At 39.6% G+C, this 27633-nt stretch overlaps 1 protein-coding gene across 2 annotated transcripts in view; it reads right to left on the reverse strand.

Annotated features, from left to right (window-relative positions):
• The window catches only part of SLCO3A1 (solute carrier organic anion transporter family member 3A1), a 366118-nt gene that overhangs the window by 92906 nt on the left and 245579 nt on the right, over positions 1-27633 (reverse strand). For both annotated transcript variants that reach the window (XM_072617496.1, XM_072617487.1), the window contains exon 3: positions 267-365. In XM_072617496.1, the coding sequence (XP_072473597.1) occupies positions 267-365 (99 nt within the window). The remainder of the gene's footprint in view (positions 1-266; positions 366-27633) is intronic.

Below are 27633 nucleotides of genomic sequence, written 5' to 3' on the forward strand. Positions count from 1 at the left end.
GATTTGCATCTAGTTGCTGCCTCCACAAAGGCATGAGAAGAAGAGACAGACATTTTGAAGCAGACATAAAGGACGGAGACTATGTGACTGAACTTGGCAAATCCTCTTACTTCATAAACGGGTTTTAAGTTCAAGGTGAAACATACAAAATTTGAAATATACAAATGATCACATTTGAGATCAAAGACTATCATATGTGGAGAAGTGTCTGTAGATAGACAGAATTGACTTCAACTTAAAATTCAGAGGAAAGACATTTTCCTTACTTGTGTCGATGAAGACAGCATCCACATAAATTTTGGTACAGAAAGAGCCCAGGATGAATCCACAGGCTGGTCCAAACACCAACATTGTGAAAAGGATCCCTGAAAGATGTAAAAAAAATGCAAACCTTAATATTTTCATTTTTATATTCCATATCACCTTGACTTCTAAATCTATCCTTTCTCTCCTCAACCCAGCAAGACATCCTAGCTAGATAACAAAGATTAAAGAAAGAAAAACGAAGTCCAACCAGTCCATTGAATCATTCACTGTGACTGATGGTATAGGCAATATTCCACAACTAACATCCTCTACCTTTACAAAGAAGAGAGTGGAGCTCACTTTTATCAGTTCTTCTCCAGGTATAATCTTGGGCATTACAATTATATAATGTTTAGTTTGAAACAATGATTAGATTTAAAAGAACAGAAAAACTGTTTAGCTCTAATCAGCAATGTGGCCTGGTTATACTAATGTTAGAAACTGAGTTCAATTAACAATTTGTCCCTGAAAAGACCACATAGATTGAGAACCCAGGAGATTTCAAGTTCTTTATTGATCTACAGAATAAACTGCCATTACAGAGAAGGTCTGTAAGATTCCCTCATTTTGCTTTCACAGTCTGTGCTAATAAAGACTAATGGTCATTCAGACCAAATTAAGAAAATTTTAGATTTTAGAGATCAGCTTTGGTAGAAGTATGTTGGTAAATGGTTCATCATTGGCTGTATTGAAAAAGTGTATGCAAAGCATACTTTTGAATTTAATGTATTATTAACATTTTTCCCATCATTTTCTTAAGTCTGGGCAAACAACAGAGCAATAAAGTAAGCCCTGATTTACAGCATTCCCTCATTTCCAAGTAACAATGGCCCTCAGGAGCTGGTACCAGGTGACTCCAATGTACCCTTGCTCCTTTGGCCCTTCTGGTGAGACTTCTCAATAAAGTAAGAAAACATTGCGTATTCTTCTATAGTAGGCTACTCCTATTAAATTTTGGACTCATCTGAAAGGATGTTTTGGGAAAAGTACCGGGGTTAAAGAGAAACGGAATCGTATGACTTTTCAACCAGGTAATATCTGTCCAACCTCTCATTGTGTAGATGGGGGTTATCCAGACTTGTACAAGGTCACATGAGGGTAAAAGTACAACTGGAATCCAAGTCTTTGGGACTCTAGTCCAGTTCTTTATTCACTGTATTAAGGTACCTCCAGCTCAGAATTCTTGACAGTGTGATGATGGATAAAATAGTTTTCTCAGACTTCTCTCCAGAGCTCTTTGCTAAGAGTTCTCTTTGAGATCACAGAGCCAGTCAAATATTCTCCTTGATTTGTACTTTGTGAAAGTTTTTTTAATGCAATGACCTCAAGGGTTTTACAAGCATGATAACAATGATAAATGCTGTTTCCTCATTTTGCTGATGGGAAAATGGAACCCCAGAGAAGTCATAAGACCATATATCTAGAGCTGAAAGAACCCCAGAGAAGATCAAGTCCAATCCCCTCATTTTACAGATGAGGAACTGATGCCCAGAGAAGCAAAATCACTTGTCCAAGGTGATAAATGGCAGAGGTGACATGAATTTAAGTCCAGTATTGAATGATACCTATAGGACAGGGACCATCTTTTCTATATCTCCAGTGCTTAGCAAATAGTAGGTGCTTAATAAATGTTTATTAACTTATTAATAGTAAGAGATGACCCTACAGCCAAGTAGATGGCTATATGTTGTGTGATCTGTTTAAAAAGCTACTTGTCCCTCTATCTCTAACTTGCCAGAGATTCCTACCATACCAGTCATTCAGTGCGGCAGAGTAGAAAAAGTACTGGACTTAAAGTCAAAACAACTGGTTCTGAGTCTGGATTCCTTTTCTTCATCAGTAACTCAAGTCAGCAAGCATTTCTTTAACACCTGCTAGGTGTCAGAGACTCTGTTAGGTCTGGCATGTGAAGATAGTAGTGAAAGAGTCATGCCCCGGAGGAGCTAAATTGTAGGATACATTGCTGTGTGCTAAATGCTCAGGATTTAAATACAAAAATGAGACAACTAATGACTTCATGGAGTTTATATTTTATAGGAGACAATGGGGTGGTGAGTGGATACACCATGCTTACAGGTAAGTTTTTTCATAATAATTTGTGAGATTGGATTGTTTTATAACCACAGGAATCAGAAATGGCCTCTCATGTGGCCCCTGAGCTGAAGTGTGAAGGGACACAGGGTTCCAAGAAGTAGACATGTGGAAAGAGAACATTCTAGGCATAGGGGACAGTCTGTGTAAAGGAATGAAGGCATGGTAGTATGTAGTAGTACAGTGTGGCTAAAACATAGATGGAGGGGGAATAATATATAGCAGCTTGAAAAAGTAGTCTGAAGCTTGTTTGAGAAGGGTTTAAAATAAAGAACACTTGTGTTTATCCTAGAGACAAAAGGGAGACAATGGCAGTTCTGGAGCAGGTACGTGACATGGTCAGATCTGTGCTTTTGGAATGTCAATTTGACAGCTCTCTGGAGGGTGGACTGGTAAGGGGAGAGACCAGATGATGGCAAAGCAATTAGGAAGTTATTGGAAGTGAAGGTGATGAGGCCAGACTGAAGGTGGCTGTGGTATGAGGAGACAGAAGGAGAGAGATGTGAGGGATGAGGAGGAGGTAGCATTGGCAAGACTTGACAAGTGATTGCACATGATGGTTGAGTGGGAATAAAGAGTCAAGAATGACTTAGAAATTGCCTTCCCAGTTGGCTGGAGGAATGACAGTGCCCATGACAGAAATAGACAAGTTAGAATGAACAGTGGGTTTAGGGAGAAGACTAGTAAGTTTGAGTTTGGACATACTGAATTTGAGGCACCTACATGAAGCCTACTTACTGAGTCCAAATGTGCCACTAGAATCATATAACTGTATTCTAAAAGCTTCGATGGTTCACTAATGCTTTTTGAGTTCAACTTAAATTCCTGAATTAGGCATTCAATCCATTCCACAATCTAGAGCCAATCCAGCTGACCTTTATTTCATTGCCCTTCATTTATTCTGCTTTCTAGCAAAACGGAAAGTTCTTCTATTTTCCATCCCCCTGTTCCTATTTTAATATCCTTGCTGATACCATAACCCAAACTGGGACAGACTCTTCATTTTATCCCAGTCTCCATCTGTGGCTATCCCTTCTCTTCCTTCAAGACCTAACTCGAGTACCACCTTCACCATAAAGCCTTTGATGACCTTCCACTTTGTTCTCACTCTCCCTTGAAAGAAAACTCTCCTTCAAAATTTACTTAATGCTTTAGCTGGACCTCTTTAAAACATTCTTTCTTCTCTTGTTTATAGTGATTCGTATATCCTTCACCCTATTAGACTGCAAAATCTGGTAACACAACATCTCTCTATCTCTCTGTCTGAATCTCTCAGTCTCTGTCTGTTTGTCTGTCTCTCTCCCTTCTTCCCCCATCAATCTTTGTATCCAAAGCTGCCCCAATGCATTCTTTGTACTTAACTGGTGTTCAGCAAATATTTGTTTAATTGAATAAAATCAAATTGCAAAGCCCAGTAGTTAAATAGTCTACTGCTATGGTTGATTAGTTTAATGCATTGTTAGAATGTGAATACCTGGTTTTTAAAAAATTATCTTCTTTAGAAAGTAATTAATGTTTAGTTTTTAACATTCACTTTTACAAGATTTTGAGTTCAAGTTTTCCCCCTCCCTTCCCCCTCTCCCCAACATGGCACGCAATCTAATATAGGCTGTACATGTACAATTATATTACACATAAAAAATGTGAATACTTGGGGAAAGTGACAAAAGCAATGTCACAAACAACAATTATTACCATAATAGCATTCATGTAACATTTTTAGGTTTGCAAAGCATCTAACATTATCTCATTTGCTCTTCATGACAATCCTGCCTAGTAGTTTTTATTATCTCTATTTTCCAGAAAAGGAAATTAAGGTGGAGGGAGATGAAGTGACATGCCCAGGGTCACTCATCTGGAAAGTGTCAAAGGTAGGATTTGAATTGTTTCTCTGACTCCAAGTCTAGTTTTCTATCAACCATGGCACCGAATATATCATTATCAACATAATTCCAGACTGGAGCTAGAGACCCTGGTCTAAGTGGAAATGGAAAGAAGGTGAGCAGTGGTTTGTTCAGAGGAGAGGGGCATCAGAAGCCTCGGGAGAGGCTAGAAAAACAGGAAGCAACTGCAGAGACAAATGTTTTCAGGTTTCTATTCAGGCTTGCCCTGAGGCAAAACTGTGAAGTGGGCTATGTTTTCTCACATGACCTACTTCACAATTCTCACGCTGAGGCCTTCTAATGCTGAGATTCTATAGTTCTGTGATTCTCCCTTTAGGTCTGAGGTAGATTATTGGGCATTTACAGGTACAGTCAAGAGAGGTTAGCAAGCAAACATGTTGTATCTCTTAACAAAGAAAAAATTTACAGGAGGCAGTTACAACAGCTTCTTCTGAGCCTGACTCCCCAGCTTCATATTCTCTAGAGCTCAAAGGGACCTTAGAGATCAGCTAGTTGAATCCCTTCATTTTACAGGTGAGGAAACTGAGGCCCAGAGAAGTGATGTGACTTGATGAAGGTCACACAGAGAGTGAGGTAGCGGAGCTGATTAAAAGTCAAATCTCTTTAGGTCTCAGTTTCCTCAACCATAAAATGAGGGAATTGGACTAGATTACCTAGAATGTCCTTTTGATCTCCAGATCTAGGATCCTATGATCCGAAATCCTGAGTTCTTACCACTACATTTTGTTGCTTGTAACCCTCTAGTTGATAGTGATTGCCCTTCCTATCCCCATCACCATTCTCATCCTCATCCCATCCTCATCCACATCATCATTCCTATCCTCATTCTCATTCTCCTCCTCATCCCCACCCCCATCTTCATTACCATACTTATCCCCATTCCTATTCCCATCCTCCTCCCATTCCTCCTCCTCTTCTTCCTCCCCTTCCCCATCCTCATTTCCATCCTCCCCCCATCCCCATTAAAGAAAGGCTTCCCAACATTTAGAACTAACATACTCTCTAAGTAGTTCCTCCCTACCCCTTCCTGCTGCTCCAAGATGCCATTCAGAGACACCTATTACAATAATCCATTTTACTTTCTGGAGACTTAAGAACAGACTAAAATGTGTGGGGGGAATGTTGAGGGGGTGGGATGATGTTATTCCTCAATCAGTGTTGTATTAAGATAATGGTAATTAATAAGGGGGCAGAAGATTCACAAAGATAAGGAAGGAAGCTATTTGCACCTTTTAGGTGATTTAAAAACTCTTTTTAGCTGAACAGACAGCTACCCTTTTCAAAGGGTAGCTGTCTGTTCAGCTAAAAAAAATCAGATTCTTGGTCACATAAACTGCTTTTCAACATTAATTGAAATCCTGTTGCAACAACTGTAATTTTCTCTGTGGTACAACCATTGGGTCAACCCAAAACACACACACACACACACACACACACACACACACATGCACACGTGCACACATGCACACACCACACCACACACTGATGGTACAGAGGAAAGAATGCTGACATTTGTCATTGAACTTAAGAGTCATGTGAACTATGTCTGAACGCAGGCTCTGTTATCTACTATATATGTAACCTTGGCCAAGTCATTTAATTTTTCTGAGTCTCAGTTTCCTCAACTATAAAATGAGGTATTTGGGCTAGAATGCCTCTGTGACTGCTTCTAGCTCTAAGACCTATGTAATAACTCAAAGGAGTACCTCAATTTGGCAGAAATCCATTGAAATCCTTGTCACTTCTTACATAATAATGACTTTTCCTTTGAAACAGATAACATTCTAAAACAGACCAAGAGCTACATTATTACTGAGGGAAGTAACATTTCCTGCTTTCATTCTACAGCATTCTCTGTTTGACCTTTCAAACAGTGCTGTTGCTTCTCTGTGGGTCACAAAATAATAGGAAGAAACAGAAGAAACACACTGTCCAGGAATTCAAATCAAACAGTGGAAAACACCAGCTACCTGCCTGACAGTCAAAGAGGGGAATTTTTTTCATTGTGTTCCTTGCAAAGAAAAAGACTTTGTGATCTGGTGCTGCCACCTGCTGTATTTCAGAAATGTGGAGCCTTCTTTGACCTTAGGTGGTCAAGACAATGGACTCCTGGAATTACAGGATTCTGGAAATGGAAGAGATATCCTAGATTATTTAGTCTAACTCATATTAGAGTAAGAATCATCTCTATAACCTTCCTAAGACCTCCAGAGGGCAGATCCCAATGGACCAAGACATTCCACACATTCCATCAAGACATTTATGGTTCTAATTGTTGCATAACTTTTCCTTGCATCGTTAAATCAGTCTGTCTCAGTAATGTCCAAAATTATTGACTATCTATTGTTTCATGTAATCTAAAGATTGGGTAGAACTCCATTATAACTCTACCCAAATCATTGATAAAAATGTTGATCAAAACAAGGTCAAAAACAGAGCCCTACTGTATGGCATGAGAACCTACCTGATCTCTTTCCTCCTTCCCCTTTCTCCTCTTGATAATGGTCTATTAGGGAATCAGCTGTGAAGCTCTTCTGTGCTTATTAATCCACATTTCTCCATATTTTCCACAATAATGTCATGAGATAATTTATCACATGCCTTAATGAAAGTCAAGTGTCCTATTTCTGCATTGTTCCCCTGATTTAGTAAGTATAAATGAGCAAGGATAGTTACTACCACTAAACAACTTAGACATTATATTTCTTAGTAGATAACGCACTTTGGATGTTTTTGTTTGTTTCTTTTTGATTAGGACCTTCATGAATACTATAATTTTGTTGCTGTGGGAAACTCCTGGTGAGCAAACTCCCACTACTAATGCAAATTAACAACTATTCTACCACCAAGTTTTAAAGTGCTGCCAAGGGCACTAAGAGGTTAAGTAATTTATCCAGGATCCCCCAGATAGTATGTATACCATCCCTAAGTCTCTTACCAATAGCATTTTTAAACATCAGCAAACACTGAGTAAGCACCTACTATGTTCTAGATACTGTGCTAGGTTCAGGAGGAACAAAGACACTGTCATGGAGGAAAGTGTTTCTGATCTTATTCATTGCTTACTTCATCTCTTTGCTTTCCCACTGAAGACTTGAAATGATGAGATTGTGCACTCCTTGGGGAGGACATCTCATGCCCTTCTTTGTACTCCTAGACTTAGTAGAGTGCCTGGCACTCTAAGAGGTTTATTGATTCTGATACTGAATTCTATTGTCCTCAGTACTTAAGTTGTCTTTCTATAGCAAATTAGGTGTTTAGAAAATCACATTGACCTAATCATTCATTCTATTTCTTGCCACAATTATGCTGCTCATGTAAACAATCTCCTAGATGGTTAAGTCTTTGAGAGTAAGGGGTGTTCTTACTTATGGGCAGATTTCCTAGCCTCTATGAACCTGTACAAGGTCATCCATGGTCAGAGACTCATGGTGTGGGGACCCCTTAACCAACATAGACCCTGATAAATTTTAAGAGCCATTTGAGGTTCAGAGAAGGCAATAATCAAATAGTTAAATGGTTAGTATGAAAGGTAGAGACTGAACTTGGGTCTTCTGACTAGTTCTATGCCCCAAAGAGATTAAAAAAAAAGAAGGAAAGGACTCGTAAGTACAAAAATATTCATAGTGGCTCTTTGTAGTGGCAAAGAATTGTAAACTGAGGGGGTGCACATCAAACAGAGAAGGGCTGAACAAATTATGGTATAGATATATGATGGGATACTACCGTGCTGTAAGAAATGATGAAGGAGATAGTTTCAGAGAAACATGGGAAGACTAATATGAATTGATGGAGAGTGAAGTGAGCAGATCCAGGACAACAATGTTACAACTTCAGCAATAGTAGAAAGTTAAATAACTTTGAAAGACTTAGGAACTCTGATTAACAGACTGATCAATCACAATTCCAGAAGATTCAAGATGAAATGTTACCCACCTCCTGACAGCATACAGCGTACAGCCTCAGCATACAGACCAAGACCCATATATATGTGTATATACATGTGTATACACATGATTGTACATGTGTATACATATAGACCTACACACATATGTATGTTGGGAATTTATTTTGCTTGACTACACATGTTTATAAAAGGTGTTTTGTTATCTTGCTGAGGATAAGTGGGTGGGGTGGGAGGGAAGGAATATAGATCTGAAAATAAAATTTAATTAGAAAAGAAAGAAAATCTTGCTATAACAATATAGAATTCCATTCCTAGCACTCTGACAAATGTCAGTGGAACTCTTAAACATGAGTTTTTCTCCACTGGAGTATACCCTCAATCAGGAACGAGCCGAAGTGGTTGGGTGGGTGGAGGTGAGACAGAGAGGCAATGGAGAATCTAAGACAGTCTGGGCTATAGGTGAAATGCTAATTTGTGAGCATACGCTACTTCTGTTCTTTGCCCAAGCATGATATAGACACTTTTGCTTTTACATGAATGAGCAGCTGCCAGAGGTGAGGCAGAATCAGATAATTTAAGAGTATTTGACAGCTGAAGGCCAGCCCTCCTTAGCGATGTCAAGTACAATTTTGAATCAAGTCAGAGTTAGGTAATCAGTAAACCTGGGAATTAATATCTATATTAGTACCCATTCCGTGATCCTCAGAGAATCTTTAAAACTTTTTCTGAATCTCAGTTGTCTCATATGTAAAATAAGCATATTGATACAAGTCCCCTCCCTCAAAAAGATATTGTCAAGATCAAGTCAAGTAAGAAATATGCTATGCAATAGAAATAGAAGATCTTTCTATTTTTATTAACACCAATATTAGTGATTTTCTAAACCTACTAATCTCCAATGATGGCAAAAAAACTTAATACATTTTAAAACTTTATGAACACAACTTCTTGTTATGTGCTACCACAAGTTCTGCTATATCTTTGAGTGTCCAGTTAATGATAACTCTCAAGACTTGACTTAGTGATTCATCTTAGTGGTAACCACTGACAAATTACATAATTTTTTATGTTAATGCTTTAAATACATGATCTCATCTGATCCCTGCAGTGATCCTTTGAGGCGTTGCCATCACCATGGCTAAACAGATGTGTTTTGAATTTATACTCAGCAATGAGCTTGAGGTGTCTCTAGTTCAGAACTATGATATCCCAAACTTGGTGGAAAAGTTTGAAGATCTTAAAAGAAATGTGGATACCACTCCCCACCCCCACCCCCCTGCCAAAACCCCAAACTTGAATTCTTAACACCAACACTTTGTAATGTCCTCTGGAGGCTTTGATCAAAATTTTGTCTTTATCATTCAAATCAAAAGCCATTATTATTACTATATCAAAGATTTTCCTCACCCTGAAATATACTTGGTTACCTTCAAGCCAAAATAACCTTTTTTCCCTGTTTATGTAAGCTGGGTTTCAAGTCAAGCCTGGGGTATTTTGTAAGGGACTCCCCTAAATGTTGGGGCAGCTAGATGGCTCAGTGGATAGAGCACTGGGTCTGGGGTAAGGAAAACCTGAATTCAAATGTGACCTCAGACACTTAGTAGTTGTGTGACCCTGGACCAATCACTTAACCCCTGCTTTAATCCTCTGGAGAAGAAGATGGAAAACCACTCCAATATCTTTGACAAGAAAATTCCATGTTTTGGATGGTCCATAGGGTCATGAAGAGTTAGACACAACTAAATGACTGAACAACTGATGGAAGAGCTTTGGAGGGGAGGTACATTCTTAATTCCTTTCCAAAAGAGACCTTTGTAATGGAGACTTTGGGTAAAAGGAGTCACTGTTATGCAAGTCTAGTTCTAGATTCTGTTCAGGAAAAGAAAGGCAGAGAGTGAAAAGAAAGAGACTTTGGACAGGGTGGGGAAGTCAGCTCCTCAACACATGATTGATTTCTAGGCTGCCTCCCTAGAGATTTCAGAGATTTTCCCTTTGGTTGAGACTGGAGTTTCTGTTGGTTGAGCAAGACCTCATCTCACTCTCATTTAAAGAGCTCATTCATTATTGTATTTCTTTGGTATATTCCAATCTATGGATCTTTTCTGATAAATGAATGAAGCATTTGTGAAGTGCTTCCTACATGCAAAACATTGTGCTAAGCACTTCTCCAATATCATCTCATCAGTTCTTCACAACAGGCATGGGAAGTAGGTGCTATAATTATCTCCTCTTCAAAGTGGAAGAAACTCAGGTAATGTAACAACAAGGACCCCAGCCTACACAGGAGGGCCTGCTGTACAGGTTCTTAGATTTGCTTTTCTAAAAGGAAAGCACCTTTAGAGAGGTCAACAATGTACTTTAATCAAACACATATTTTATTATTTATTTAGTTCAGGGGGAAAAGTCAGCAGCCTGAACTTCAGAGAAAATACAAACAGAGAAATAAAGATCAACAGACAGGGCTTCCAACTGTCTGACCATAAGCAATACATACATCACAGATCAACAGACAGATCCAACTGTCTTACCATTACATACATATATAGTTACCAGAGAGAGAAGCAACAGCATCTGGGTTTTCAAAGGAGAGGGAAGGCTCTTTAGCAGCTGCTCAGAGTCTCATCTGGCCAAAGAAAGACTTCCAATGAGTAAGCCCCAAAACAAAATCTTACCTCAGAGTATACATACATATATATACACACACACATATATATGTGTATATATACATATGCATATGTATATATGTATATCCTTTTCAGAGCCAAAGAACATCACAACCCTTGAGAACCAGTGCCTCATTAGCAAAAAGTGTGGGTCTTCCCATATCCCTAATCAAACTTCTCTTAATCAGCAGGTCCATTAATGGGTGGGGAAGATCTTTAACTTTCATAATTAATATCACAGGTAAATAGAAATTAAATAACTTGTCCACACAGAAGTCACACAGAAGTAAGTGTCTGGGACTCTTTGAAGTCAGATCTTCCTGACTTGAAGCCCAGTGCTCTAACCCTTGAAATGGCAGAGGCGTAGTAGAACTCAGATGTCTCCAGGTTGCAAGACACTATGAATGTGGCCTCTCTAATGCTTCCTCTAGCTTCCCAGGCCTTCAGGTAGCTTTCTTGGACCTTAGGGTGTGACGCTTGGGGCACACTGAATTTAACCAGGGTGCCAGCAGGAGTCACTTACAGCTCATGGGAGTCTCAAAATCTCTATTACAAGCATCCCTAAGCAATCATATGACTAAAGTCGTATGAGGTCATTTCCTTCCCAAGAAGCCTAGGGAAGTTCAAGTTACTCTACACTTAAATTTCAAGGACGTGGGCACTTATAAGTCCTCAGAAGAAGAATAAGGAATTGAACTAAAACAGAATAGTAACCCAGTATGGACCTCTGTCTCCCCACAGTCCCATCATCCCTGCTCCCAACCTCCCAGGAAGTTAGTTGAGGATATATTCTCATGCAAAGCATTCAACTTTTCTGGGAATTTTCTTTCCTGTCTTTGTCCGTAGTGACCTAGAAATGCTTTGGTTTCCTTACCAGAAAAATTCAATTCCATTCAATAAGCACTTACTGAGTTCTAAAGTTACAAATGCTAGGAAGGAAATAGCCTTGGCCCTCCGAGCTTACATTCTATGGTGGGGAGCAAACTTCCACAGCCAAGTACCAGTACAATTGGTATGGAGTAAATAGAAGGAAATTTCAAGGTAAGCACTAGCTGGGAATGGGGATTAAAAAAGGCCTCCCGTAGGATGTGGCATTGACTATATGCTATTACATGTTATTCATTGGCTGATATAGAGAGAGACAGAGGGTACCTAGTGGTTAAATGGTTATCCACTTCTATGATATTTTGTCCTTCAGATCATACTGCATTTTCCTAATAAGGGTAAGTAAGTTTGTGTTAAACAATTCTTAATAAAAGTAAGTTTCTATTAATCAGGCTCTGCCATCTAGCAAAGTATTTCCAGTACATAATTCAAGTCACTGAAGCTTTCATCAAAATTCACATGTTGAGACTTTGGACAGTAATAAAGAGGCTCCTTCCTTGCCCAAGTTCTCCTGGGGGGGATTGACACATCTCCATATCCAAGCTGTTACTTCCATCCCCTACTAAGTCACTCACTGCCAGGGCATCTCTTCCTTCACTAAGTCATCCAAACCAAGGTCCTTGAGGGCTCATTAGGAAGGATTGAGTGGAAATAGCACACAAATGGCTCAAGTAGACTGCCCTGATATTTGGCTCCAAACTGCAGGCCCAGCGCTTGGGCAGCAGCTTCCTTCAAAGCCTGTGGCTGGATGTTCCAGAAGGCAGGGCATTGTCATCGCCATTCCTTAGAGAAAGAGCATGGGGGTTTCATTTTGATTCCTTGGCTAATGAATTGCCAGCATCAGTTTGGGAAGACATGAGCTTGCTCCCTCCTGGGTTGGCTCTGGTCTCTTCTAATGGCTTTGGGCAAATGGAGAAGCTCATTATCTGGATGCATGTACTTCAAATGAATTTTGAGGTGACTTCGGAAGAGTCTCCCATGAATGAGCTGACTGACTCCTGTAACTTTAGACTCCCTTCAAGCCATTTCTTATGAAATGGAATGGTTAGGTATAGATTATACTCCACTGCCTGAAGCAGGGGTAGGGTTTTCTGGTTGATGTTTAGTATCAATTAATTTACAAATATTTATTATCTACTTTGTGGGAGGCACTGTACACCGTAGTCTTAGGACTACAAAGACAAAGAATGAAATAATCCTCACTATCAATGAAATAATCCTCACCTAATATCTAAGCACATACCACATAACAAAGTCACAGGAGTTTACTCACAAAAGGAAATCAATAAATCCTGCTGATTGTAAGGCACTATGCTGAAGTCGGGGAATGTAGATTTTGAGTATTCCCTCTGTACTTTACCAGTTTTGTGATCATTTAATAAAAAATAATTGCCATTTATAACCCTTCAAAATTTTGACATATGATCTTATTTGATTCTTACAACCACCTATGAGGTAGAGGATGCAGGTGTTATCATCCCCATTTAACAGACATACTAGCAGTCAGAGAGGTTAAGTCACTTGTCTGTTATCATTCATTCAGCTGGTGTCAAGAGGCAAGACTTGAGCTAAGATCTTTCTGCCTACAGGACCATCATACTATCCAATACACCTTGTAATTAACCTCTCAGTCTCCTCAGCTGTAAAATGTGGATAATACTTATACTATTTACCTCCTAGGGTCGTTGTAAAGATTAGATGAGACAATGTCCGTAAATTATTTTGTAAATTGTGTAAGTGTAAGCTTTGGAGGGACCAGTGACTTGGTGCATGTACTCTGGAGTAATGAGACTTCTAACTATGACTTGTTTACTATGTGACCTTCAGAGGGTCACTATCTCATCAATCAATAAACATTTATTAAGCACCTACTAAGTGCCAGACACTGTGCTAAGTGTTGGGGATATAAAAAGAGGCAAACTACATTCTACCCTCAAGGAGCTTACAGTCTAATGAGGTAGGGGATGGGACAGGGATAACATGCAAACATACATACAGAGCAAGCTACGTGCAGGTTGTTTGTCCTCTGTTCATGAAGAGGACCATGACATCAGGAAGGAGATGTTATGACTTCCAAGAGAACTGGATTTAAGTGGGGCAAAGTGACCAGCTTCATTCTCTCTTCCAGAGCCATCTGGGTCCATGATTATTGTCCTTTGTTCTTGAAGAGGACCAAAATGATAAAGGAAAGCTATGATAAAGTCAGGTTTCAATGTGTCCACCTGTGGCTGATCAAACCAATATGAGTTCGGAATGCTCTAACACAGATTGGAGACAGATAGTCTGTGTGGACATTTGGGATGGATACTCTAAATTTGCGTATCCTGCATTTCCTTTGAGCTGTTTCCATTCTGCTTTGCTCATAGAGCACAGCACCCTTTCTGATGTGGGCATGCCACGCTGAGTGGTCCTGAGCCAGTGTGTCCCATGTTGCACAATCAAATCCAAAGTTCTTGAGAGAGACCTTGAGAGTGTCCTAGTACCATTTCTTCCTACCACCATGTGATTGCCTGCCCTGTGTGAGTTCTCCATAAAATAGTCTTTTTGGTGAGCATGTGTTTTGTGTTTGAACAATGAGGCCAGTCCTTCAGAGTTACACTGTGTGAAGCATAGTTTGAATGCTTGGCAGTTTAGTTTGAGGGAGGACCTCAGTGTTTGGTACCTTATCCTGCCAGGTGATCTTCAGAATCTTCCTAAAACAATTCAATTGGAAGCAATTCCATTTCCTGTCATGGCACTGGTAGACTGTCCATGTTTCATAGGCATACAACAATGAGGTCAGCACAATGCCTCGGTAGACCTTCAGCTTGGTAGTTAGTCTAATACCTCTCCTCTCTTACTTTCCTTTGGAGCTTCCCAAACACTGAGCTAGCTCTGGCAATGTGTGCGTCAACTTCATTATCAATTTGTACATCCCTGGAAAGTACACTACCGAGGTAAGTGAACTTAACCACAGTATTCAAAACTTCTCCATTTGCTGTAACCAATAGTTCCATGTTTGGATGGTGTGGTGGTGGCTGATGGAGAACCTGCATTTTCTTGCTGTTAATTGTTAGGTCAAAATTAGCCCAAGCAGCAAAGAATCGATCCATACTTTGTTGCATTGATAGACACAGATATAGCTCCTGATGCAGTGGGAGGCCTTGGCCTCTTTAAGCTAAGGTCTTTACCAGGTCTCAGTTTGACTGAGGCAACACCCATTCAGTGACTAAGGCTAGGTAAAAATAAGGTGAAGAATGGCCTCTTTTACCCAGTCAAAAAATTAAAACAAACTGGGAAGGGAAGACCCTCAGGGTTTCTGGCCAAAACAGAAATAACTGCTATTACACTCACTCTGGGCCATCAAAATCCAAACAATGACCAAAGAGGCTATTATTGACCAATCAATGAGAGCCAGAGTGATTTGGGTTTAAGTCATGGTCCATAATAAAGAAATATAAACTATAAACTTCAAGTTACCTTGCTCATTTCAGTGAACAAAATTTATATTCCTTTGGGCACTTACAGGTAAGGGTATTATACTCTATGTAGGCAGACGTAGGAGAAGAGAGGAGAGGAAGAAGGAAGGAAGGAAGGAAGGAGTTACATTGCTCAACTAGAAGTAAGCAGCTGGGCCTCCAGTGGGGCAGCTACTCCTCCTCACAGGTTATTGCTTGTCCTTCATTCCTGAAGAGGACCATGACATCAGGAAGGAGATGTCATGACTTGCCAATGAATTGGATTTAGTGAGGGAGTGCTTCACAGTTGCCAAGAAGTAATTAACAGAGGGAAGTCACTTTCATAACAGTAGAAGGAACTTTAGAGACCACCTCATCCAACCTGTCATTTATAAAGGAGGAAACTAAAGCCAAGAGAGGTGACCTACCCAAGTGAATAAGTGTCTCTTAACATTATTGTGGGCTGATGAAAGTTCCAATAGGACAAGAAATATTGTTATTGCTGTTGATGAACTGATTAATCCACTCCTAGAGTTTCTGAAAGGTCAGTCTCGTGGTATTCATGTAAGGAAATATAAGTAGGGATATAATATACCACCACTTATATACAAGGAATCACTTGCTAAACCATGGACAGTAGGGCAGAGATTGAGTTATTTGACCAGCCATCATGATGAGTTTTTGTAGTTCTGCATACTCCTTCCCCAGAATTATTTTGTGACCAAGAATCCACCTTTGTAACTCTTCCAACACAGGTGTAGCCTATGGCCAGCGTCAGGATCCCACAGTTTCTGAATGCAAAGGACCCATGACCTAGTACAGGAAGCCCATGGGAACTTGGGAAGTGCTTAGAAGGTATTGTCTGAGACACAGCATCCTCTCAGTGCCTAACTGCAGCCTGCAGCACATTCCCCACCACAACTCTCCCCAAAAGCATATACATGCAGCATAGGGCACCATTTACACAGGATGAATCATCCATCTAACTAGACTCCCTAGATCTTTATTGTTCTGTCTCATAGACTTCTCACCAGCTCTTTCCCAACAATAGAGTCATCCCTACATTGTGACAATGAGTTTAGAAACATCGATCAAGAAACCTGGGCTATTGCCTATTTAAAGGCAGCCTGGGAGAGTGAAGAAAAGTGAATACATCCATTGGGTATATTGGTGACAGCTGCTGGCTTCTTGCTCTACAGATCAATTGACCTGTTTTACTGACTGGTAGCACATAGAAATAAGCAAAGTTGATTTGTCCACAAAAGGATCTTAGCTCCTGACCTTGTGCTATAAGCAACTAACATATCTACCCATTATTACTTGGCTGCATAATAAGGGGTTGTACATTTCTGGTTTGTTTTCATTTATTTTTAAACATTTTTTGACACGTTTTCAACTTCAGTAATTTCCTGATATTCTCACCCAAAACACCCAGTGAAGTTTCTCTTATAAGAGAAAAAAAAGTAAGGTTAAGCATAATCAATTGTTATACCTGACAACTTATACAATGTTATACTGCATTGCATAGTAAGGTTGCAAATAAATAAATGGAAAAATTTTTAAGTATTTTTACTATAGGCCAAGCATTAAAACTAAGCATTAGGGATATAAGTAGTAAAGCAAGACATTCATTCACCTACTTGGAAAATATTTACTAGGTATCTGTTATAATGCAAACATTTAACTGTGAGAGGACCTAAAGATGAATAAGGCAGGATCTTGCTCTTATGTCCAAGCTCTCAAAGAATTTATACTGTAGTCGAGGAGATGGCAAATATGCTAAAGCTGCAATGTTTCATGGTATAGTAGAGGGTGTGCAGGGCTTCAGGTCATAACTAGATTTAAATCCTTTATCGAGTACTTCCAGTTTAACTATGGGTATAGTTACAACTTATTGGAGTCTCAGCTTCTTCATCTGTAAAATGGGGATAATAATATTCACAGTACTGTACAAGGTATTTTCAAAGAAAGTGCTTTGGAAACTTAAAAGCATTATGTAAATCTGAGTTTTTGAATAAAGCTTGATATTAAACTTTTACAAGAGGCACAAACTAAATACTATAGGAACTCAGAGGAAAGATATTGCTTCTCTCTTTGGGAGAGTAGGAATCAGGGAAAGGCTCATAGCAAAGTTGATGTTTGAGCCAGCCCTTGAAGATCGATTAAAAAAAAGGAATGGACAAGCAAATATGAAATAGCGAATGTGGATCAGCGAACAAGACTGCTGAGCCCATGAGGATTTTTTTTAATTAGCTGGGATAAGTAGTAGCAGATGAAAACCTTAAGTCAGTGAAGGAAGGGAAAATTACAAAACATAGCAGAGTCTTTGCTATGTTGGGGGAAGGGTCATATGTGCTGAGGTTGCTCTAGAATGCAAGATTTTCTTGAAATTAATTTCTTTAATTAAAGTTTTGCATCAGTGATTGGCTTCTATTCCCTTTCTATCTTTGTATTAAATATAGGAAAACCTCTACACTAAAAATGGAAAGAATGGGTGAGAAATTCATGTTTTGTTGAACTGGAATCCTGTCTACCTAACTGGAATACAAGAAATTGGTAGGGTGCTGAATTTGGGAGGAAGTCCAGAAAAAAGAATCATTATACACTGGGAAAACAACTTGTATTTACTATATAGAACACTTCCTAGAAATGACTTCATTTGATGTTCTCTACAACTCTGTGGAGGAGGCAGCATAAATATTTTACATACTTCATGATTTCCTGAGTCCAGGTACACATCCAGCATACCTCCCCCCAAACCCTCAGCAGATGGTCTTCATGAGTTGCTACACCTAAAACAAACACACAAGCAAACAAATAAAAACCCAGTATCACCTGATAGTGAAAAACCTCTCTGACTTTAGCTAGACTGCTTGTCACACACGGTGAGATACCCACAGTCCATTGCTGGGCCCATAACTGAAACTTTTCCAATTTGGTAAGTCAGTACTTATTCTGGGCGGGAGAATCTGGAGAGCCTGGACATTTCTGGCCTCCTCCTCCATCTTCTGGGTAGGCAAAGTCTTTAAGAAAAATTTAGGGTCATTTCCATACCAAGAAGACCCAGTGAAATAGGACTGTAGAGCAGAGGTACAACGATCATTATTTCCAGTCAGTAAAAAGAAAGTTTGTCTCTCAGAAGGGTTAAAGTACATGGTCAGAAATCCCACAGTGGGCAGAGCCAAACCCCAATGCGGGTTGAGTGGCTCTTTCTACTAAACTAAACTCTGGGGGAGAGTGTAACTTAGTGCTTCATCATCAAGACAGTCTACAACTGGAAGGAGAAAAAAAAAGAGAAAGAAGAAAAATGGAAATCCTTTGATGTTTTTCAGGATATAACCTGAGGATAAGGTTACGATAAGAAGCATTGAAGGTATGTGGCTTAATGCAAACATGGAACTTCTGAGGACTGAGAAAATCAAAGCTGCCAAGTGAAGTTGCTAGTGTAACTTGGCTAGATGTACATGCACGTGCAGGTTTATTCTAGGCTTTCTGGGATTTTCATTCAGAATGATCATGGGTCCCTGGAGAAGAAGGTTTGGCTCAGCATACATTTCTCCACTAGAGGGGAGTCTCTGACTGTTTGTGTGGGAGGTCAGACTGAGCTGAGATACTTGGGGAGTTCTGCTGCCAAAGAAAACTTCTGTGGATTCCTGGCTCTCCTTTCCCTTTAGTGTACAGTCCTGCCCTCAATTTAAATAAGCTCGCACCCCGACATTTGACAGGTGTGTGAGTTGTCTCTCCAAGATGGAGCTCTGTCATAGGTTCATGAATAAAACAATTCACAGAAGAGTAAGAATCTAGTGAAACATGCAATCCATATGGATTCAGTGCTGACTTCCACATTCAGTTATACTTGATTTGTTTCAACAAGTATTTATTAAGGGCCCACCCATTTTGTACCAGGTACTGTGCTGGGTGCTGGAAACACAAAGGAAAACAAACAGTCCCTGTACGTAAGAAGTTTACATTCAATTTTCTATGACATAGAAAATTAAATACAAAATATATGCACTGTAATTGGGGGGCACTAACCTCCAACTGGGACAAGGCGAAAAGCAAAGCTATAGGCTTGTTATAGGCGGCAGTTTTTAAGCCGAGCTTGAAGGAAGCTAGAAATTGCATGAGGAAGAGGGAGGAGTGAATTCTAGTCTGGTCGTTAAGGACATCCTATTCAAAGGTACTGAGAGGGAAGATGGGATGTTCTGTACAGAAAAACAGCAAGGAGGTCAGTTTAGCTGCTCGTATCATTTGGTTTCACCTCGATCAATGAAGCAGAGAGCAGTGGACAACTTGCCCATTTGGACACCAAAGTTAGAAAAGTCTTTTTGATTTGTCTATAAGAAATCATCCATACTCTCGTTCTATACAAAGCACCAGAAGTTTTGGTGGTCCTGGGGTTACATGCTCGTGATAAAGGTGACTGATATTGCAACTGGTAGACCAAAACATCTCAAAGATCCTTTCCCTATGATGCCCTTCGTGAAATGAAGAAGCAACCTAGGGAGGACAAATATCAGAAACGCACTTCTAAGAGTGCAGAGATTTAGAATAGATTTAAATTGATTCTTTAACATTGGAAAGGACCTTACAGATCACTGAGTCCAACTCCCTGCCTGATACACAAATATCCATTATAGTATCCCAATGGGTTACCAAGCTTCAGCTTGAAGCCTCCTGTTGGTAGAAGGTCACTAATCTACAAGATAGGCTATTTCATTGTTGAGAACTTCTAATTCCTGGAATGTTATTTTTATACAATGCTTCAATTTGCTTTTTCTCTAACTTTCACCCCTTGATCTTGCTTCTGCCCTCTGGACTTATGGAATATTTAATCTTTTTTATCCATGTGGCTTACAGGACAGAGCATTAAAAAGTTCTGATATAAGAAAAGGAGGATATACCTTGTATTTTACTTGCAACACTATCCTTGGGGTCACTGGGAAAAGACTACTCTATGGTAAGAATACTTAACCATAGCCATTTCAATATTTCATAATGATGTCCTTGGCCCTTCTGACTGAAGCAACCGTTTAACAAGCATTTATTAAGTGCCTCTTTATGTGTCAGGCACTGAGCTAGATCCTGGTGATAAAGATACAAAAAATGGAATCCCTGCTCTCAAGGAGCTGAGACTAACACAGAGTAAATTAATTTGGATTATAGTCATGCTCTTAGCTCCTTGTGTGACTTGAGACAATAGCAGCCTTTCATTTATTACATGCAGGGGATGCATTAAATGATCTCTAAGGCTCTTTCCAGCTTTGAATCAAATGGGACCAAGACAGAGCTACCTTTAACTGATTTTCACTCTATAGAGATAAAACAAATGGAAAAGACCTTGGAGGTCATCTAGTCCAAGCCCCTCCTTTTACAGATGAAGAAAATGTAGACAGTGAAATGATTTGCTCCAGGTCACATCTGTAGTAAGTAGCAGAGGAGAGATTTGAACTCAAGCCCTCTTCCGAATTTAGCTTATTTTCCCCTACTCTATAGCATTTTAGTGAGCTTCTAACATATGAAGATAGAGCAAAAATGCTCCTTTGAGGCCCATTGGTCACAAATGGCGCTTTTCATTTTCCCTATAACTGTAAAAGTCTGCTGCCAAAGTGTTTTGAATAGAGGCCAGAACTGCTTGACTCTGAGATACTGAGCTTTTAGTTAGGGAGATCTGGGTTCAGATTTTGTCTTTGATGCTTATTAGCAATTTGTCCATGAACAAGAACCTTTGTGAGCCTCAATTTCCTCATTTGTAAAATGAGAATGATAATACTTGGGATACTTGTCTCAATAGGGTGATTTTATAAAGCACCTTGCAAACTTTAAAGCACTCTATCAAATTCCAGTTATTGTTATCATCCCATAGTTTAAAGCTTTAGCACATATTTCTGTGAATGATCTGATTAAAATATTTCAGTGAATTTCAGTGAGTGTTTATTAAAGAAGGAGGAACAGGCAGATGCTTTGGGCAGAAGCAGGACAAGGAGCCATAGAAATAACAAACGCTACTTTTCTGAAGATTTCTTCTCATGGTTGCTACGCAAACTGTCTCTTCTCATGACATATCTTCACATTCAATTTAATTCAGCAGTTATTAAACATCTACCATGTACAAATATCTGGACCTGAAGAATAGATACATCACAGGTTTTACTCTGAAGTGTTTACAATGTGCTGGGGAGGAAAACATTTACCCAGATAATCATGGTTCTTGGATGAATGAGGTAAGTACAAAGAAGAGCCAGTTAAAGTGCAATAAAAATTATGAGGTTGGAGATTACCTTATTTATTATTTTAGTGAGGCAATTGGTGTTAAATGACTGACCCAGAGTCACACAGCTAAGAAGTGTCAAATTCTGAGGCTGGATTTGAACTCAGCTCCTCCTGACTCCAGGGCTAGTCTTAGCCACCCAACAGGGTCAGTGAAGGGGTGGTGGTGGTATCATGATAGTAGCAGATCAGGGGTGTATATGGAAGACCTCATGAACGAAAGGCAGTGAAGGAGGGGAGGAAATTCAACAGATGGAGTCATCAACTCTAGTTTTTCTCATCTCCGTGCTGGGTGTTTTGCTGTATGTAAATGTTTACAACAGCGTCTCTACTCTTAAAGAATTTATAGGAGACAAATTTAAGGAGACAAAATGATGATAGAAATTTGGGGCAAATATTTTCTTTGTAGGATTTGATAGTGATAGAAAGCTTCATGGGTAAGACAGGATGAAAACTGAGTCTTAAAGGAAGCAAAGGATTTGGTATAGAGGAAGGGAAGATATTACAGGTATAGGATCAGCAGGAGCAAAGAGAAAGAAGTCAGACACAGACTGGGATATACAGGAAAAATATGAAGAAGTTGACTTAAATGACCTGGTGTCCTTAACCTGGGGAGAAAGATAGATAGATAAGGTAGGGCCAATTGATTGTGTGCCCTGAATGAAGCTCTGATAGATAAAATAGGGCTAACTGATATAGAACAGGGGGTGTTTGGGTCTGACCTAATGAGCAACAAAAGAAAAGATTTGGAGCATGATAAAAATTAGGAAAAGGAATTTGTCAATGAGAGGTTTAGTGGATCACCTTGTCATCTGCCTCTGATACATACTAACTGTATAACCATGGAAAGTCTCTTAATGCCCACAGGCAAATTTCTAAACCTGAAAATTGCAAACTAGTCCCAAAAGTGGAGGGAATTTCTAAGCTGGGAATTCTGTTTTTGCCCCACTCACCTGAAACTAACCAACCAACCAAACATCCGAAAGATAAAACAAAGAAAACCTGACTATGCCTTGTTCTATGTGCGTGAAGGGGAAAAGGGCCCTAAAAGCTGGAGGTCAGTGAGATGAGTACAGTAATTCAAAAATACTAAGGAGCCCATTTTGCGAAGGCAGATTGAGTATGAACCTGTCTTATGAGCTAGATTACCACTATTATCATCCTGGATTATTTGGATTTCCTTCGACCACTATTCAAACCCTACTGAGGTCAGAGCTACCCTTCTAGTGTAGGGAGGGTTAAGCATATATCATATTGTCTTTTAGAGCAGGCTTGATTTCCCAGGGCACACTGTAGAAAGCCAGGCATTGTCCCCAGTGTCCTTGGCGGCAAAGTGTTAGTTACACTATAAAAGTAAAATTTACTTATTTCAGAGGTTTCTCTTGTCTCATAATCTTGATAGGGACTTTCATCTTCAAAGTACTTTGAGAGCTTTAATGAATTTTCACAGCACCCCTGAGGAGATGTGTGTATGTCTTGATTCCAGTTTTGCAGAAGAGATTTAGGTACAGAAACTCAAGCCACAGGGAAGATGGACATCCAGGGGAGGATTTGAGAAGGGGCAGCTAGGTGGTACACTGGATAGAGCACCTGTGCAGGAGTCAGGAGGACCTGAGTTCAAATCTCACCTCAGACACTTGACACTCACTAGCTATGTGACCTTGGGCAAGTCACCTAACACCAACTGCCTCATCCTGGATCATCTCCAGTCATCCTGATGAATATCTGGTCACTGGATTCAGATGGCTCTGGAGGAGAAGTGAGGCTGGTGACCTGCACAGCCCTCCTTCACTCAAAACAAAGTGAAGTGCAAGTCATGTCATTATTTCTCTGATGGCAAGGTCTTCTTCAGCAATGAAGGACAAACACTCACACAGATTTGAGAAGAATTAGGTTGGCCTGGCCTGAATAGTAGAGCCCTGTGTCCAGGATTATGTGCTGGGCTCCCAGACTATAAAGTGAGGGCTTCAATGATGGTCACCCCTTAGTTCTAGGTAAGGCTGATACCCATGGCCTCTAGACATTGTGTTTGGTTCTTCCATTGACAGAGCGAGCACACCGCAGCTCTTGGGAAACAGATATTTGTCCTGACTGGTCCACTTGTAGTCCTTTTGATGTGCTTTTCATAATACTGTTAAAAATTGGGTTGCTGCATAGACCCATACCTGACACCGTACACAAGAATAAAGTCCAAATGGGTACATGATTTAGGTATAAAGATTGATACCATGAATAAACTGGAGAAGCAAGGAATAGTGTATTTATCAGATCTATGGAGAAGAGAAGAATTCTTTACTAAAGGAGAGATAGAAAGCATTATGAAATGCAAAATGGATAACTTTGATTACATTAAACTGAGAAGTTTTTGCACAACCAAACCCAATGCAACCAAAATCCGGAGGGATGTAGTTAATTGGGAAAGAATTTTTACAGCTAAGCTCGGGGATAAAGGCCTCATTTCTAGAATATATAGAGAACTGACCCAAATGTATAATCATACAAGTCATTCCCCAATTGATAAATGGTCAAAGGATATGAACAGGCAATTTTCAGAGGAAGAAATTAAAGCTATCTATAATCATATGAAAAAATGCTCTAAATCACTATTGGTTAGAGAGATGCAAATCAAAACAACTCTGAGGTACCACATCACACCTATAAGATTGGCAAACATGACAGAACAAGAAAATGATAAATGCTGGAGAGGATGTGGGAGAGTTGGAACACTAATTCATTGTTGGTGGAGCTGCGAGCGCATCCAACCATTCTGGAGAGCAATTTGGAACTATGCCCAAAGGGCTACAAAAATGTGCATACCCTTTGACCCAGCAATATCGCTACTAGGACTATATCCCCAAGAGATCATAAAAATGGGAAAGGGTCCCACATGTACAAAAATATTTATAGCAGCACTCTATGTAGTTGCCAAAAACTGGAAGTCAAGGGGATGTCCATCAATTGGGGAATGGCTGAATAAATTATGGTATATGAATGTAATGGAGTACTATTGTGCCGCACAGCAACGACCACAGTGTGTGAGAGTTTTTTCTGGTAGACCTAGATTTTTGTAATAACACAAGAACTTCTTACAAAAAAAAAAAATAAATCCCAATGGTGGTTCTCAAGGCAAAATGCCTTTCACACTCAGAGAGAGAAATATGGAAGTCACTCACATAATGTAACAGATCATGTTTGTGTATGTGTATGTGTTTGTGTATCATGTTCTGATTTGTTATACGATTTCTTTCATTTATCTTAGTCTGACTACATAGCATGACTATAGTGAAAATATACTCAATAGGAAAGTATATGTAGAATCTATACAGAATTGTATGCAGTCGTGGGGAGGGAGGGGGGGGAGTGGGGGGTAGGTGGGGGGGATAAAATCACAATTGTATGGCAGTGATTGTTAAACATTAAAAAATAAAAAAAATAAAAAAAAAATAAAAAAAAAATTGGGTTGCTGTCTTTTCTTGATGGAGACTGTGAGTCTGATGTCAAAGGGAGACCCTTGTCAGAGACCTCTGTTCCACAGGTATTTTCCCTCTGGTGGCTTCTTTAATGTGTTTAAATAAAACAGAAGGGTGTGATTTATAGGCAAAAGAACAGGCTAAACCAAACTTGGCCATGGACTATGAATTAGATTCCCTTTGGCTGTTCTGACTTGGAAACATTAAACTCTTGCCCAGGAAAACTTAATCTTAAATGCTAATTAATCTATCTAGGTGACATGCTGTCTCCAAGATCTCACATTCCCAGGCTGCTATATATTCCTGCTATATATTACACAAGTCTGTTAGTTGTTGCCATATCTTCCTTAACCAGCCTTTTCAGGAATTTTGTTCCACCAAAAACACACATAGGAAGTTAAGGGGAGTCCTCGTGAAGGTATCAGAGAGACCGTATGCTTCCAAAGCAAGAATAATTTGAAACAAACAAAAAAGTGTTAATAAAAGATGAATACAATAAAAGAATGAAAATTGAGTTATCTCAACTGTGGGAATACTTCAGATCAGCATTTGTTTCCAAAATAGTTTTATATTTTGAACATTCCGTCCTTAATCAGAAGCCCCTTTTCAATGATTCTCTCTGAGTCTTTATAGAGAAATCAGAAGTGAAATTTTGGGTGCTTCATCTCATCACCAGAGGGAGCTAGATGACACCATATATGCTGCAAACAACAGAATTATTACAGATTGTGCAGAAGGGCTTTGCAGTTCAAGAAAAAATGTGTTTGCTAATCCTAAACATTTTTTCCACTTCATCATGTTAGTTTCCATTTCACCAAGTTATCAGATGATATTTGTTAGGCTGACAACCAGGAAGATAGCTTGTCCTTTTGGATGGTCTAACCAGAGAAGGACAGTCACAGTCTCAGAAATACTCATAAGAACAAATGGCCTTGAGGTCGAGAGGTCATTGGAGAGAGGCGAAGGATTATACACTCTTCCTAGGCTTCTGTCTTCACATATGTCTTAGTGGCAGGGAGATTATGTCTGTTATATGATAAGGTCACAGACCATATGGTTCAAGATAGCATTTATTCTCAGAGAGGGCAGGGAGTTTAGGGATTTATGGCAATATCCAATAACAGATATGTGGATCATAGACATTTAGCTTTTGTCATCTCTTTTTAACCCTAATTTTCCACTGTAATCTTGTTGATCAAGAAACAGGGAATTTGAGAATGTGTACTAACAACATAGGAAATTCATTCATTCAGTTCAATTGAATAGGACAGTCAATAACCATTTATTAAGCACCTACTATGTTCCAGGCACTGTGCTAAGTGTTAGGGATACATAGAAAGGTAATAGACAATCCCTGCTTTTGAGGATCTCACAATCCAATAGGGAAGCCAACATTTAAAAATTACGTATAAACAAACTATATCAGGATAAATAGAAAATACTTAACAGAAGGAAGGCACTAGGATTAAGAGAGATTGGAAATGACTTCCTTTAGAAGGTGGGATTTTAGCTGAGACCTGAAGGAAGCCAGGAGGTAAATATAAGGGGGTTGGGGGAAATAATTCTAGGCATCAGGGGAAAAGCTAGAGAAAATGCCCAGAGCTGAGAGATGGAGTGTTTTGTTCTGGGAACAGCAAGGAAACCGATGTCACTGGAGAGGAGAGTAGATGGTGGGGGGTGGGGAGTATAAAGTGTAGGAGTAATGAAAGATGGAGAAAGATAGGTTATGAGGAGCTTGGAAAGCCAAGCAGGCTTTTGTATTAAATTCTGAAGTTGACAGAGAGTCACTGGAGTTTATTGAGTAGGGAGGGCGCATGTTGATGACATAGTCAGACCTGCCCTTAAGGAAAATCATTCGAGTGGTTGAATGGCATTCATTCATTCATTCATTCATCTATCCTACAAATATTAAGTGCTTAGTGTGTGCAGTATAGTAATCTAGGTTCTAAGACAGCTACATAGATAAATAAATGTCTTGATTCTCAATCAGCTCACAACTGAGGAAGATAAAACATGTACATAGATAAATATAATATATATTAGGATATATAAACCCAGAAGACCATTATGAAATCAAATTAGGGAAAAATCACTGCCAATTTGGGGACTGGGAAAACTTCATGAACCAGGTGTCACCTGAATTGCCCCTGAAGGATAGGTGAGAAGCCATAAGCAGAGAATTAGAGAAGGAGCACTAGGGTAGGTGGGAAAGCATAAAACGTTTAAAAGTTGGAGAAGAGCAAAGCAGTCGGACAGCAGAGGGTGAGATAAGACTAGAAGGGCAGGCCATGGAGCTGGAGGGTCTTGAGTGCAGGACTAAGGAGTCTGGGGTTTATTCCATTGGCAACATAGATTTCTGAATAAGGGATGAAGCTAAATCTTAACAGGGACAATGGCAAACTGGACCATTTCCAAATTGGTCATATGAGATATAGTTGAAAGAGCAAGAGGATGTGTAGCCTCAGAGGGAAAAAGTCTTAAGAGGGCATCATAGTTACCTTCAAATATTTGAAAATCTGTCACATGGCAGAAGAATTAGATTTATTTTGTTGTTCCAGAAGATGAAATTAGGACCAATGGTTGGATAGAAGTTTGGGAAGAAAGATTTTGGCTCAATATGAGGACTAACTTTCTAAAAAGTATTCTGGTCCACCAGCAGAATGGGCTGCCTCCCTGCAGGGACCTCTGCCTGCTTGTGCT

Source organism: Notamacropus eugenii, chromosome 1, assembly GCF_028372415.1.
Source record: "Notamacropus eugenii isolate mMacEug1 chromosome 1, mMacEug1.pri_v2, whole genome shotgun sequence".
In the NCBI taxonomy this organism is placed as follows: Eukaryota; Metazoa; Chordata; class Mammalia; order Diprotodontia; family Macropodidae; genus Notamacropus; species Notamacropus eugenii.